The 14,182-nt window shown below is 40.1% G+C and overlaps 2 protein-coding genes across 5 annotated transcripts; one reads left to right on the top strand and one right to left on the bottom strand.

The window, feature by feature from the left end:
* The first annotated feature begins 105 nt into the window (after positions 1-105).
* Positions 106-3,192, top strand: rpusd4 (RNA pseudouridine synthase D4). Its single transcript, XM_065241517.2, has 7 exons — positions 106-454; positions 554-719; positions 815-1,019; positions 1,701-1,794; positions 1,996-2,146; positions 2,469-2,566; positions 2,824-3,192. Exons 1-7 carry the CDS (start codon positions 263-265, stop codon positions 3,019-3,021), a joined length of 1,104 nt encoding a protein of 367 aa, XP_065097589.1. The 5' UTR covers positions 106-262; the 3' UTR covers positions 3,022-3,192.
* A 152-nt stretch (positions 3,193-3,344) lies between these two features.
* Positions 3,345-13,678, bottom strand: qrich1 (glutamine-rich 1). 4 transcript variants are annotated; one of them, XM_065241513.2, is made up of 12 exons: positions 13,464-13,676; positions 11,706-11,984; positions 11,242-11,325; positions 8,899-9,024; positions 8,108-8,812; positions 5,838-5,997; positions 5,141-5,295; positions 4,930-5,044; positions 4,747-4,855; positions 4,510-4,661; positions 4,225-4,315; positions 3,345-4,148 (listed from the first exon to the last, which is right to left on the bottom strand). In XM_065241513.2, exons 2-12 carry the CDS (start codon positions 11,952-11,954, stop codon positions 3,959-3,961), a joined length of 2,136 nt encoding a protein of 711 aa, XP_065097585.1. In that variant the 5' UTR covers positions 11,955-11,984; positions 13,464-13,676; the 3' UTR covers positions 3,345-3,958. The 4 variants fall into 4 exon arrangements, 3 of the variants coding, with proteins under 3 accessions (XP_065097585.1, XP_065097587.1, XP_065097588.1); XM_065241515.2 differs by having other exon boundaries at positions 11,242-11,322; XR_010520998.2 differs by having other exon boundaries at positions 4,123-4,148; positions 4,471-4,661; positions 13,464-13,678.
* Positions 13,679-14,182: the final 504 nt, after the last annotated feature.

The raw sequence follows: 14,182 nt of genomic DNA, 5'->3' as shown, positions 1-14,182 counted from the left end.
TAAAAAAACTGAGACAAAATACTGCAATCCTGACCATTATACTAGATTAACATCTGGATAATACAAACTGAATTTTGTAATTTTGCGCGAAGACTTTTATTTTGAAGTTCTGCGTATGACTTTCCACTCTGAAATGTGTTCGCTGGTCCTGTGATTTTCATATTTAGCTGCCATTTCTTTTTCGTGTCTTGTAATCTAATATGTATGCGTAAGGTGATGTAGTGTCGTGCGTGTTTTGAAGGAAACCTTTTTTCAAAGGGGAATGGCGTTTGAACAAGTCTTTGTGAAAATGCGACACCCATGTGAGATGTGGTTCGTGATGCTCAGAAGAGCGTATGTCACAGCTTCAACGACCCACACAGCCGACGCTAACCGAAAAATAGGATTGAAAGCAGCAGATATCGCGAAAAGACTTAGGAGTGAGAAACAGAAACCGACAGATATAAACAAAGAGGTTGGTCAAGTCTGTTTTGCCTCTATACACTGTTTTATGTCAAATTACTTTATGTGCAACACGTTTATTGCTCCGTCTTTCCCGGGTTTCCATTCAAAGGTTCCGGTGTCCCCTTTACAGAAGAGAGTAAATGAACTCAAACAGTTGACTCAACAGCTACAATCTGTGCACCCTAGTGTTTTTGCAAAGGCACTTTACAGGGGCATCCTTTATCAGGACAAAAACATACTTGCCATTAATAAACCATATGGTGTGCCTGTTCATAGTAAGTATGGCATCTATAAAGGGCTTAATATCCATTCTAGCTCTATGATTAAATACATTATGTAAGTATCAAACATCTGCACTTTATTTTCATAGATGTAGATGGGATCAGAAACAGCATTACTGAGTGTCTGCCTTTGCTGGCTAAGATAACCGATGACATGGCGGCAGGGTCACAGTTTCACATCTGTCACAATCTGGAAAAGGAAACTACCGGAGTTTTGATTTTGGCTAAAACCAAGGAAGCTGCTGAACATGTACAAGCACTCATCAGATCACACCAAGTAGAAATTAAATACTTGTAAGTAAAAATTTTAAACCATTAGAAGGTTTAAATAGAAATTAAAATAATGTAATAATTAGTTCAGTGCTGACCTGGGAGAACACAATAGTGAGTCTTAAAGGAAAACACCACCGTTTTTCAATAGTTTACTATGTTCTTACCTCAACTTAGATTTATTAATACATACCTATGTTTTTTTTAATGCGTGCACGTTTAATCTTTGTACAGCGCTTCGTGAATGTGTAAGCCTTTAGCCTAGCCCCATTCATTTTTATGGCTCCAAACAAAAGTTTTATTTTGTGCCCCCTTCCTTACTCGTGTAACTACTCATGTAACAGCCTTTAAATAAGGAAAACATGCAAGTGTTTGGTGGCTTATAAATTCAACCGTTTGGAGCCATTGGAATGAATGGGGCTAGGCTAAATGCTAACACATTCATGAGGTGCTTTACATATAATAAAAGTGCATGCATTGAAAAAAGATAGGTATGTATTACTTCATCTAAACTGAGGTAAGAACATAGTAAAATTTTGAAAAAACGGTGGTGTTTTCCTTTAAATAAACCGTGGGCTCAGCCACTGATGATGTCATCTGAGTGTAACCACTCCCGCTGTTATTATGCATCCCATTAACATTTTTGTTGTGAACAGATTCCCAAGTATCCACCCATGAATTTATTCCCGTTATTGTCTCACTCAGCGCGGTAACTGTGGGTGTGCCTGTTCCATCTGAGGGAGTCATTGACATTCCCATAATAGAGAGGGAGGTTATGGGACCTCAGCCGCACTTTAAGGTGGGAAATCATTTTATTTACCATAATAAGGATCACCACCACCATGCTCATTATCAGAAATAGTCTTTTATCTTAAGCTATTTTTGTGACACAGATGCAGATTAAAACCACAATACTTTTTTAGTTTACATAATTTCAATAGGATTCACCACAATTTATTACATTACTTTATGATAATGTCTACTACGTTTTTCTTAATAGATGGGTCTAAGCCCATTGTTCAGAGTGCGTGAAGATGGAGATGGAGTGAGGAGGGTGAGAGCTCATCGGCAAGCACAAAGTGCAGTCACAAAGTATCGAGTTTTAGACAGCACAAGTGGTTGCGGCTTGGTTGAACTGCAGCCTGTCACAGGTATTGACTAAGAATGACGTGAGAATTAGGGATGCACCAATATATATATCAGCCTATAATTAATCGGTATCTGCAGATAAAAAGCATTTTTCCCCACTATTGGACATCAGCAAGTATTTAAAACCAGCTGGTGATCAAGACAGATTATATCCTTGCATTCAAAATTGGTGAATAAACGCATCAGAAATCATGCTGTGAGATTATTTTGAATTGGGTCACAACAAAACTAAGTAATCGAATATCGGTGCATCCCTAATAAAAAGTCACAAGTTGAAATCAAAACTTATTCCTAATAATAACAAGCAATTCATTTGTTTTTTAGGAGTGAAAAACCAACTTCGAGTGCACATGGCTCTTGCTTTGGGCTGCCCTATTTTGGGAGACCATAAATATGCTAATTGGAACAAACTAGCACCGCAGGTACAATACATTTAACGCTTTCCAATTACAAATAATAACCACAACAGATTAATACTTGCTTAATCTAGTATTGTTTAATATGCTACTAAAAAATAGGACAAACAGGAAGCCATAAGTAAACCAATTTTAGCTTCAGCTTTTTACCAGACCGTTTGTTTAGACAAAGAAGATCGCACGTTTTGTATTAATAATGGATATTGAATTGGTGGTGTAGTGTTTTCTTGAGACATGACTCATAGTCACGGTTCTGATTACAGAAGTTGCCAGAGGGCACGCTACGACGCCTGGATCTGGCACAGAGTAAAACCCGATACCTCCCTCTTCACCTACACTCCCGAAAGATTGTCCTGACAGGGTTCAAAGGTCATGGTGAAATCACAGTGTCCTGTCCCCTTCCTAAATACTTCACCAATGCTTTAAAAAGATTACAGATCCCACTACCAGGGAAGGAATGAAATGGATCACACGGCCATGAACTCATTTTCTTGGCGTTGCAGAGATTAAGGGGACTTATTTAATGATGCAAAAACAGAATACTGTTGTCTGAAGTTTTTTTAAGGCATTTTGACATTGTGTGTGAACTTTTCATTAAAAGACAAACTGTGAATGTATAACCACTTTTGGATTTTTTTGCATTAAATGCAACAAGTTACATAGTTTTATAAATGATTTACCCAGAAATGTATTCTACTGAAGTTTTACATGTGTGTAAACTATCTACATCTGTGACAAAATTGTCCAATGCTTAAAGAGTCAAGAAAGACGCCAATGCAGAGAATTCGCTGTACAAAAAGGCATGTTTGAAAACACAGGCTTCAATTCTCCAGCACCACTATAATATCAATACATATCAGGTTACCATAGATGCATGTATTTATATAAAAAAAATAAAAACAGAACCAAAATGTCCTCATGTATAATACACTCCTCGGGTATGTGGCTACTGCAAACTTCTGGGGGTGAGCAGGGGTCGAGTTACATATTTGTGGATGTGGCCATGTGTGTATACGAGATTAAGTGTATACCATCAGTCGCTTGCCAAAAAATGCGATTTTAAAACCATTGGATCCTTTCAGTTCAAGTGGGATGGAGCGTAACATACACGGCATAGAGGGAAAATGCACACAACATGAGATCTGGGCCAATACGTTTCAATGGTCATTACGCGAACAAACATAGAAATAGGCTTCTGTATCTAAAAAAAAAAAAAAAACACAAAAAAGGCTTAAGTGTCCATTTAATTGAAAACCCCTTTGTTCTCCTGGTATTATAGATGGATATAAGGAGAAACTGCAGAGGCAACTTGATTCAGTCTCTTTGAGAAAAGGAGGGAGTGTTTTGGGACAACGGTTGTCTCAATTCATCTTGCTTTGTTTTTCCCTCCATTATCTCTCAATGTATGCTGGCCTGCGCAATGGAGATTATCTCCTGGATTTCCCGCACCATCATGATGCGTGTAAGCATGTGCTCCAGTTGCTCGCTTGTGATTGGCTGAGTGGAGTACCAGATAGGGCTGTTTGGTGCCACGACAGGCTCTGGTGTCAGGTAATACGTGTCGTTGCGACCCTTGGCAGTCTGAGGGCTAAAACAGAACACAAAAATCAGGCAAAAATATGTATAAAACAATCTACTAGCATGTGATAAAAGCAGTGGCTTACCATTTAAAGAGGTAAAAGTCATAGAGTTTGATAGGGCATCGCAATGGATTCTCGGGATCCTCAGCTTGCTCTGCGTACATGTCGTCTGTTACTGCAAAAAATGAATAAATAATGTAATTCGCAATATAGCTGGGAAAAGTCAAATCAATCCGCTTGCCATAATTTGTATACATACATCTATTAACAAATACACATTATACATACATGCCACTTTAAAGTGTCAAGTGTATGTTGCTATTGTAATACCTCACAACATACAGCATCACTTTGTAGTTGCTTTCTAACCTTTCTGTCCAACATGGTGGGGCCCAACTCCTTTCAGGTATCGGATACTGGTGTTCTTGTCTTTAGGGTTGGTGGGGTTCTTCTTGGTATGTCTAAGCACTTTGGAGAAGGCCACTTTCATATGCTGCTCTACTGTAGTCAGGTGGAAATACCTGCGATGACATTTAATCATTTAGCATCCACTGTCTTCATCTTCATCAGACTGTGAATAAGCATGAGATGCATGAAAAGACTCACTTGGTGTTGAAGTACATGAGTGTAGTAAGAAGAGTGGATGGAGAATGAGCTCCAAGCTGCTTACACTCCCACAGCATCTCCTCAGTCACATGACTTGGGATAATGTAGCCTGCAAGAGAAGAAACAATTAACTTAGACGCCCAAGACGCCAAAGTAGATCACCTCAGAACATCCACTGCTTACCAAGAGGGTGAATGCTGGGTCTCCACTCCTCCAGGATCTTGTGTAAACACTGACAAAACCGGCTGTAGTACTGATCTGAAAAGATATCGTCTACCCTGCCATTCTCAAACATGTACTATAAAAAAAGAAAATGGAGAAAAACAGCATGTATTCAGCGTATCTCTATGTAGATTTGGATATTTAACAGTGTATAAAAACAAATAGGACATACTTTCTGTATACATAAAAATACATAGTAGAGTGAGTCAGGTTCGAAATGTTCCCCCTCCAGACCACGAGCTTCTTGAGTCATGAGGGACAGAGCCAAGTTCAGCTCTCCCACTGAACTCGACACCACATCATCCTGAAACCTCAGCGGCTGTCGACCTGCAAAAACACATTTTGTAACTAATCATCAGTGGAGGCCTAAAATCCTCAGTAACTGTTAGTGTCGAATCATAATCATTCAACGCCACCCTGAAAACATAGTTGAAATTATTTTGTGTGATTTACTTATTTCCACATAAAATTATCCTACATAGTATAAAGATCATTCGGTGTATATAAGTTAGATATCTTCAATACTGACTGTGTAAGGCCATGTCAAAGATTGAAAACAATTAAAGAGGAGTGCATGATTTTTGAAAAAACATTTTGGAGAAGGGAGTCGGGCCGTCTACCAAAACACACTTGTAGCCAATCAGCAGTGAGGTGCGTGTCTACTAAACGACATCGTTGCCTGGGTTGCGTGTGTGTGTGGCGGGTCTATCAAAAGAAGGTCCAGATTCTATTGGGGTAGGGGCGTGTTTGTTTAGGTGATTTCAAATGTCAACATTGGCTTTCCGAGGTCATTGACCAGATTATGGAGACTTTAAACTGGATTTCATAGACAGAATCACAAATAAATCACAGCTATAGCATGAGCTTACGTCCGATAGGTGCCAGTTTGTTTTGTTCACTTTTATCCAGTTCATCATTTTTGCGTTGGACCCAGAGCCTCCACACTTCTAGTCCTTCTTCGGGCTTCAGTGTATTGGGGAGAACCAGCTCAGGGGGAGGTTCCACCTGTGGCTCCGCCTCTGTATGCGCCTGAAGAACACAGCAGAACATAATTCGCTAAATACAGAAAAAACTGTAAAATACATGTCACTTAATTAAAAATGACTTGAGATGGTCTGGGAACTTTAAACTACTAAGTTTTATACATTATGGGGCGGTGTCCCAGATAGGGCTTAATACTAGTACCAGACTAAAATGCCTGTTTCAGCTGCTTTAATTTCAAAACACCTTGCACTGACATATTGTAACATATCAGTACCATTGTTGTCTCAAGATGCACACCAGTAGGGCTGAGTATTGGCAAGGCCCTTACGGCGCATTCACACGGGGCATAAGCGTTGACGCTTCCCATTCACTTTTAATGGGTGATGCAAGCGTTGGCGAACTGAATTGAGGATCCGTCGGCGTCAGTGCCGTTGCTAGAGGCAGAAGTTGAAAATTTCTCAACTTTTCAAGTGGCAATGCGTGTGTCAGCCAATCATATCGCCTTATGCAAATAACCTAGGCAGAGCCAGCCAATTACGTTTATGGAAGACCGGAGCTTGTGTTGCGGCCACAGTGATTGGCTGTTGGCAACGCTTCAGACAAGCCTTCTGTTAAGCGTTAACGCTTACGCCCCGTGTGAATGTACCGTTACGATACAATACGTATCATGCTACACAGGGCATGATACAATGTATCAAGATACGATACAATACGTTGCGCGCTGCGATACATTGTAGTACTTTTTCCTTTTTTTTATAAAAAATTTTAAACAAAGAGAGATGATTTTTTAGTGTGTCCACACGTCGGCTTTGAAAGCTGCTGCGTTTTTACATTTTGTCATTTTCTCACTGCCGCTAACTTTTAAGACATTGGCGAAATGGTCGTATGTGACAGACAAATGGATGACGACAACTACAGCATCTGTTGAGGAGGTCGTTTGACACATGCAGAGTATTTTTTTAAAAATTTTGTTTTTTATAAATATCGATAGTGGAGACTGAAATATCGACACACTATCGTTGAAAAATGTATCATGATAGTTAGCTGTATTGATGTTTTTGCACAGCCATAAACACCAGTATAGTTTTTTGTAAGGTATGTTTGTAAAAACTACTTAAATGTCCTAAAATAGCTAAGGCCTAGTCTTGGATTCATCTAAACCCATCCAGTAAACTGTCCCAAAATCTGTTAAGAGCCAACTGTGGGATATTCCTAAAAGTCAAGTACTTTTGTTTTTTACAAAAATAGCCATATGCGTTTAAAAAAGCATGTGCGAAGGGTGAACAAACACAGACCCAATTTTTTTGTGTGTAATATGTACCTTAAAAGTAATAGTAGCCATCCTAAGGTATATACTATTTTTCTATTTCAGTGAAACACAATAAAAAAACACTGCAAATGACTACGTGTCTTATGCATCTTGACCAGACACGCAAGAACCAATGATAATTTCACTTAGCGACATGGAGCCGATGTGCAAAGCCCACGATGGTAATCGTTTTTATCACGGATGTATCGTTTTGCTTCACAAGAATTACATTAACCCATCGGAGTTGGATTCCTTTATCTGATGATGAATGGGCTTCAAACAAGCAACTACTATTTAGTGCTAGGGCTGCACGATTAATCGTATTTTTATCATGATAACGATATGTGCGCCCCACGATTAGTTAAAGACAATCGTCACGATTAATCAGTAAAGACCAAGCACAAAGCAGACGGTCTAGAATCAAACAATGTGTTTGCTTGATATGGGAGGAGTCAGAGTATACGGAGTGGATAAGGAGTATAAGGAGTTATTTTTGCTATATCTGCTGATTTCTTTTGCAAAATCTATGCAGAATTTTATCTTCACTTAGAGAATGATCGTGATTTCTAATCGTGATCAAAAGTTTGAACAAAACAATCGTGATCATCATTTTTCCTGGAATCGTGCAGCCCTATTTAGTGCTATAACAAAGCTAGTAAGAGGCAGGAGAATATTATTTTATAATTGCATTAATTAATTTAAATGAGTTCGGCTGAAAAAAGAAAGTCATATACACATAGTATGGCTTGAGGGTGAGTAAAATATGGGCTAATTTTAATCAGGTGTGAACTATTCCTTTAAATTAAGAATGCAGGTGCATGCATCTCTTGGTATGTTTATGCTGACCTGCAGGTGGAGCTGTTGTTCCTGAGCATCTCCATCCTGTACATGCTGCTGTTGTTGTGGATCCCATATGTGCAGGGCCTGCGTAGTCCCCGAGTAAGCACCCCCAACAGTCTGGACTGCTACGGGGATGTGAATGTTTCCGTTCATAAACTGCGCAGGGAACAGCGAATGTACAACCTCCTCCTGCGTGGTCAGTCCTGAGCCAGACACCGGAACAGCCACTGCCCCGGCCTGAGATACACCTATCATCTTATCCTTGTCTTTATCAGGCGAGGCCTGTACTTGCACGGTGCTGTAGGCCTCCTGAGGGATTGCGATGTGAGCCACCCCTTGCTGCTGCGGGGCTGAGTATACAGGTATGGTCCATGTCTCTCCGGCTGGGCCTGTGATGGTACCGGTGGTGCTGTACAGGTGAGTGCTATCGACGGTTAGCAGGTCTGGTCGAAGCGACAGGTAGCCTTGCTGTTGGCCCTGTGGGATGGCTAGTACAGTAGCTAGCTGCTGCCCTTGAGGCAGCGAGTAGGAGACAACCGTAGGGACGTCCACCTTGCGTTTCTTTGCTGGCTGAAGGACGGCGGGTGAGGATCCTGATCTTCTCTCCCCCTCTCTGGGGGAGCCCTGCTGCTGAGGAGGCGACAAAGTCTCGACTGTCTGGATCTGAATCTGCTGACCACCTGCAACTGCTGCCACAAGCTGGGCCTGGAGCTGAAAGAACCAAAATAAGTTCATTATTTATATCATATACACAGCATTATGCATGTCATATACACAGCTTCATACATGTCCGTTACCTGCTGCTGCTGTTCCTCTGTAAGTTCTCCCTGCTGTACCAGCTGCGTTGTGGTAATACCCTGTAGCTGCTGCTGGGTAGGCGATGCAACCTGAAGCACTTGACCCTGCTCCCCTTGAATCTGCACCTGCCAGAGGGTAGACAAAACGCTATTTATAGCATATTACCACCAAAACCTTAAACACAGTTTGCATGAGTGTCAAACACAGTCATCATCTTTCTAGGAAAGCTCTAAGACTAAATGCAAGACACCTACATATTTGACCCTGCCTGTGAAATCCAGGCTGAAGTCTCAAAATCTCATTATAAGAATCAATATATAGGGGTGCGCGGGGCAAAAACTAATGCGGGGTTAGTTGTAACACGGACTGTTTACATTGTTGCACAAGGTTAAGCGTTTTATTTTTCCGGTATTTTTCTCACGCTGCCAAAAGACGATCTCTCGCAAATTATTGAAAATATATAATGTTTTTCCAGAGAGTTATTGATGAACGAGTGTTTTGGTGGCATATAAGTAAAAAATGTTCATCATATGTTTTTTTCGGTTTCTAAGTTGGTTGTGTAAGATACCAAAACCAATGTTATGTCATCTTAATCAGCGTCTTGTTGACTAAAACATAGCATCGTTTTGAAATATGTCTGGAGCTCTTAGCAACTTTTTTGGTGGGCTTGAAAATATTTTGACCCAGCGGGGTTAATTGTAACGCTGTGTTACAACTAACCCCTCAGCACTTACGATATGAAAAACCGCTAACGTTAGCATAATTCTTGCTGTTGTTTTAAATATGCTACACACAAATGATTGCTGGCAGCCAACAAAATAAATGTGCCTGTCTTATCAAAAATCGTGGGTCAAATTTATTTTTGTTCATATCTTTAATATTGATTAATAAGGTCATGTCAAAGATTGAAATCATAATGAAATGAAGGACTAAAATCAGACTTTGATGCTCATTATCTCAGAATTTGATATTGAAACTGTAGTATGGGTATTACAGACTGGGTCACATATAAAAAAAAAATTTTGTCATAATTGTGCTACTTTTTCTCCCATATTTAGACATTTATATCTGACTATTGTTAGAAAAGGGCTGGATGGATGAATGAATACAGTGTGGATACCTGTCTATTATAGACAGATATATAAACAATATCCACTTCAAGTATTTAGACAAAATAGAATTGAAATATTTGCAACTAACCCCCTGCCTGTTACAATTAACCCCACCTATGGGGTAAGTTGTAACGTTTGCACTTCTATCACGTTTGGTGTAATTGTCCAAGAATGGTAATAGAAACAAACTTCAAATGTTCATTTGTAGCAGAGATGTGTGTGTTGTTTGTGTAAAAATATATTTAACCAAACTCAAATAATTTTTGAATGATTGAGCCAAAAACAAAAAGCGTTAGGTTGTGCCCCCCTCTCCCATATCTTATATTTACATTTACAATTATTAATTTAGCTGACGCTTTTATCCAAAGCGACTTACAATTGCTATATATGTCAGAGGTCGCACGCCTCTGGAGCAACTAGGGGTTTAGTGTCTTGCTCAGGGACAAACCCGGGTCTCTCACACCAAAGGCGAGTGTCTTATCCACTGCGCCATCACCACCCCTATATCGAGTTAGTATTGCAATATGCCGCTTCGATATTTCCAGCCCTGCGATAACTTTATGCCCAATATTTCTGCTTGTTCTACAGATCAGACACACATAACCCCTTTTTAACACACAGATTACAGAAAATACTAGAATAATGCGTTTGAGATTTGCCCGAAAATCGTTTGATTTTGGTTCATTCATACTGCCAATCATTTTTCGGGATTTGTGCATTCACAGACATTCCGTAAAGATCAAGTAATGACATGTGACCTGACATGTATTGTATTTGAAATTGTGCGCTTCGTGGATTTTGTCCACAGCTTTTTAAATAAGCTTATTATTTGTGATTTGAACCATGCATGTGAATTTATTTTCTGATTTGATCATGAACTATAGCGCATGATTTGCTGTTATGTTTGACGAACGAGCTCCCTTATCTCTACTTCATTTCAGTTTGTAGACATTTCTCATTGTGAATGTTGATCCGCTGTGTCAAAGAGCTGACCGATAACTTTTTGTTGTGATGACACACACGTCCATACTACGACACGCCCCTTACGGCACAGTTTCTGCTTTTTTGTTCACACAGGACGCATTCTGTAAATGTTAAGACAATGTTACTAGGTCCCCTTTAGGGAAGCGATCCCATTATCATTTACAGGACGTGTTTTGGCGTTCACACAGAAGGCACTTTTTCAGGACCAATGTGCTGTGTGAATGAGATAAATAGCAAGAGCCAGACCTGTACTTGGATCTGCTGTTCTGATGCTTGGTGCACAGCTGCAGCCAACTGGGGGGAAATCTGTGTGGACGTCACTTGCACCTGCTCGAAGATCAAACATATAGTTAGTGTTTGCCCCCTAACGGTATATTCGCGTAACGCTTCTCATTTTCTTTAAATGGGTAACGTCATGCGTTTTTGAACTGAATTGTGGATCTGTTGGCGGAGTCACGGCAGAATTTAAACATTTCTCAACTTTTCAAGTGCCAACGCGTGTGTCAGCCAATCAAATCGCCTTATGCAAATAACCTAGTGTGAGCCAGCCAATTACGTTTACGCAAGACCGGGGCATGTGTTGTGGCTACTGTGATTGGGTCTTGGCCACGCTTTAGACAAGCCTTCTGTCAAGTGTTAAAGCTTTCGCCCCGTATGAATGTACCGAAAGTCACGACTGGAATGAAAATAAAGCATCTCTCTTCCCTTACCGGACATGCAAGCTCCAGCAAAGACCCTGCCACCTCTGTGCTGTCTGTATATATACAGTTGGCACCCTGCTGGTAGACCATAGTTGTGGTTGTGCCACTGGTGTGCTGGCTGAATTCCTGCAGCACCTCAGGGCCTTTGGTAGCCAGAGACTCCAGAAACTCTTTCATACGGTGCTGAGGTATAGTGCGAGCTTTTTGCCGCACATACTCGTCGAACGAGATCGCACCGCCTTCAATGGGCTCATTCATGACAGGTCAGTCCACCCTGTACACTGGAGCCTGCAACACAAAGACATTAAACTTATAACGCAATACAAGTCAAAACTTGGACACACATGCAATCGATGTTTGACATGATCATAAAGTCCTAAAGTCTCATGTGTAAATGGAATATGTTACCAAAATGTTTATGCGGATATTATTTAATCACCATTGTGTTGTTTTAAACTTGCATATAATCCCTTTCTGTGAAACACAGAACGATACTTTGAAAAAGTTTCAAAGGTTTTGTGCCCATAAAAAGGAAGTCAATAGGGGCTAATATTGTTTGGTTATCAAAGTATCAAAAAATCATACGGTTTTGGACTGACATGAGGGTAAGAAAGATGTAAAAAAATATATTTTTCCCTTTAAAGATTTAAATAACTTTTGGAGGTTAATTTGCTAACTTGAGAAAAACATAAAATATATTATCAAAATATTTACTTATTTTATATAATTTATCAATAAATAAATTTAAAAGTTGCATTACAGAGTCAAACTGCTGGACTAACAAATTAAGCGATCTACTATTTTCACATCTAATGTTAGATAAAAGTTCATATTTAACATTACAGGGAACCACTGTTATTTCTGCATAGGCTACACGGACATACAGTTACACCCATTCAATGCAATCACAGCATAATGCAGAGGAGCTAAATTTATATCAAACAGTGGATCAGCAGAAAATATAACCATATGAAATCCGTACTCATTAATTTGCAATACAGATAAAAAGGTTAAACAGGTTTTTTCATGTGGTTAATGGTTTTGTGTGTTTTTTTAGTAATGAAGCGTGATGTGATCTATGTACATTGTGTCTAACGTTAACCCTGCTGGACTTTGGACCATCAAGCAAAGCTAATGAGTTGCAATGATGGTGCTCAAACAACAAAAAGCAAGCCTTGCAGTGAGAGATCAAACGTTACATATAAGATTTGTGCTGATCAACAAAGTCATTATCAATAATAAAGACAGATTGTAAACTACAGTTCTGCCTACAGTCAATCACACACTCAAGGCTTTGCCACGAAAAAAATGTTAGCATCAATGCTAACGCGCTAACCTTTGTCAAACGCAACTTTAAAACACCCATAGCAAACTGTGCATATTAAACACCTGCATCGAGGCTAAAAATATATTATTATTTTACTGCTGAATACAATGAACTACATATCTAACGGTAAATGTGGAGCAGCACGCGCAGCTGTCTGGCTAATGTAAACTCGCGTGCTAACATAGCCGCGCATCTTCCCATGCTACCTTAAATAAAAGCCAAAGCAATTTCCGCCAAAACACGCCGTTCAAAAACAAAAACCCCACTAAAGCTCGCCGTGCACATGTAGAGCCCGATCGCTCTTCAATAAGTCGTCATTTTTCCTCCGAAAAGCCTTTGTTACAATTTAAGTATGATTTATGCCGTGACGTGTGCTACACATAAATCAAACCGCGAAAAACACCACTGAGATTGTGCGGTAGCGTGCAAACATATCCTACCGTATTGGGAAAAAACACGAGTTCGCTGCGTGAACGGTTCGTGTGGTTGTGAAATATTATTTAATAACTGTGTTTTCGATAGAGCTGACGGAAGCAGGCCTGTTGTGACAGCGCTAAACCCCGGGCTGTCCTGTAGCGTGAGCGCCGTGTCGGGTGAAGGCGGGGACCGAATCGTAGCTCCCCCTTCCGGCTCCTCTACTGCCGTGAGCACATTCACAATGCCATGAACGCGGAGCCCGTATACAAACGGCTCGGGTACGCGCACTCACCGACTGTGTGCAGTTAATGTTAAACGATTAAATAGCAGAAACAGCATATTCCTTAGGCTTTCCATTTATATATTTGAACGTGTTTTATATAGAGTTTTATGTTAAAACTGATTTTAAAGTGTATTTTTCAGTATTTCATTTAATTGGGTTATTTATTTAGACATGTGGCATCCATGCATTTGTATTCCCTACTCAGTGTGGATCAATGTTTTGTATTGTAGCGGTTAACCAAGTAGTATGTGGTACTTTCTAAAGTGTCATTCAGCTTTACTCATTTCGGAGTGCTTGTGCCTTTAAGCAGTTTCATTCGCTCCAGTCCGCCTTAAAGCGCCAAGCATGTGTGTGTGAGGGCCTCCCCCTGATGGCCCTGCAAAAGACTGCCTGACCGAGCTCTTAAGGTGGACCGGATGAGATGTGGTGTAATCTGTTATTGTATAACTGTTATGAGTT

Source organism: Paramisgurnus dabryanus, chromosome 14 (genome assembly GCF_030506205.2).
Source record: "Paramisgurnus dabryanus chromosome 14, PD_genome_1.1, whole genome shotgun sequence".
NCBI classification, from domain to species: domain Eukaryota; kingdom Metazoa; phylum Chordata; class Actinopteri; order Cypriniformes; family Cobitidae; genus Paramisgurnus; species Paramisgurnus dabryanus.
Note: the sequence above shows the minus strand (reverse complement) of the source record. Positions and strands in the feature narration are given on the sequence as shown.

Bases quoted from the DNA above. Each gene is read 5' to 3' on its own strand.
- rpusd4 (XM_065241517.2), top strand. From the start codon at position 263: ATGGCGTTTGAACAAGTCTTTGTGAAAATGCGACACCCATGTGAGATG. The intron at 455-553 runs GTTGGTCAAGTC...TTCCATTCAAAG, and splicing joins CGACAGATATAAACAAAGAG to GTTCCGGTGTCCCCTTTACA. The intron at 1,795-1,995 runs GTGGGAAATCAT...TTTTCTTAATAG, and splicing joins GACCTCAGCCGCACTTTAAG to ATGGGTCTAAGCCCATTGTT.
- qrich1 (XM_065241513.2), bottom strand. From the start codon at position 11,954: ATGAATGAGCCCATTGAAGGCGGTGCGATCTCGTTCGACGAGTATGTG. The intron at 9,025-11,241 runs GTCTGGCTCTTG...ACCCTCTGGCAG, and splicing joins AACAGCAGATCCAAGTACAG to GTGCAGATTCAAGGGGAGCA. The intron at 5,045-5,140 runs GTATGTCCTATT...CTTTTTTTATAG, and splicing joins TATTTTTATGTATACAGAAA to TACATGTTTGAGAATGGCAG.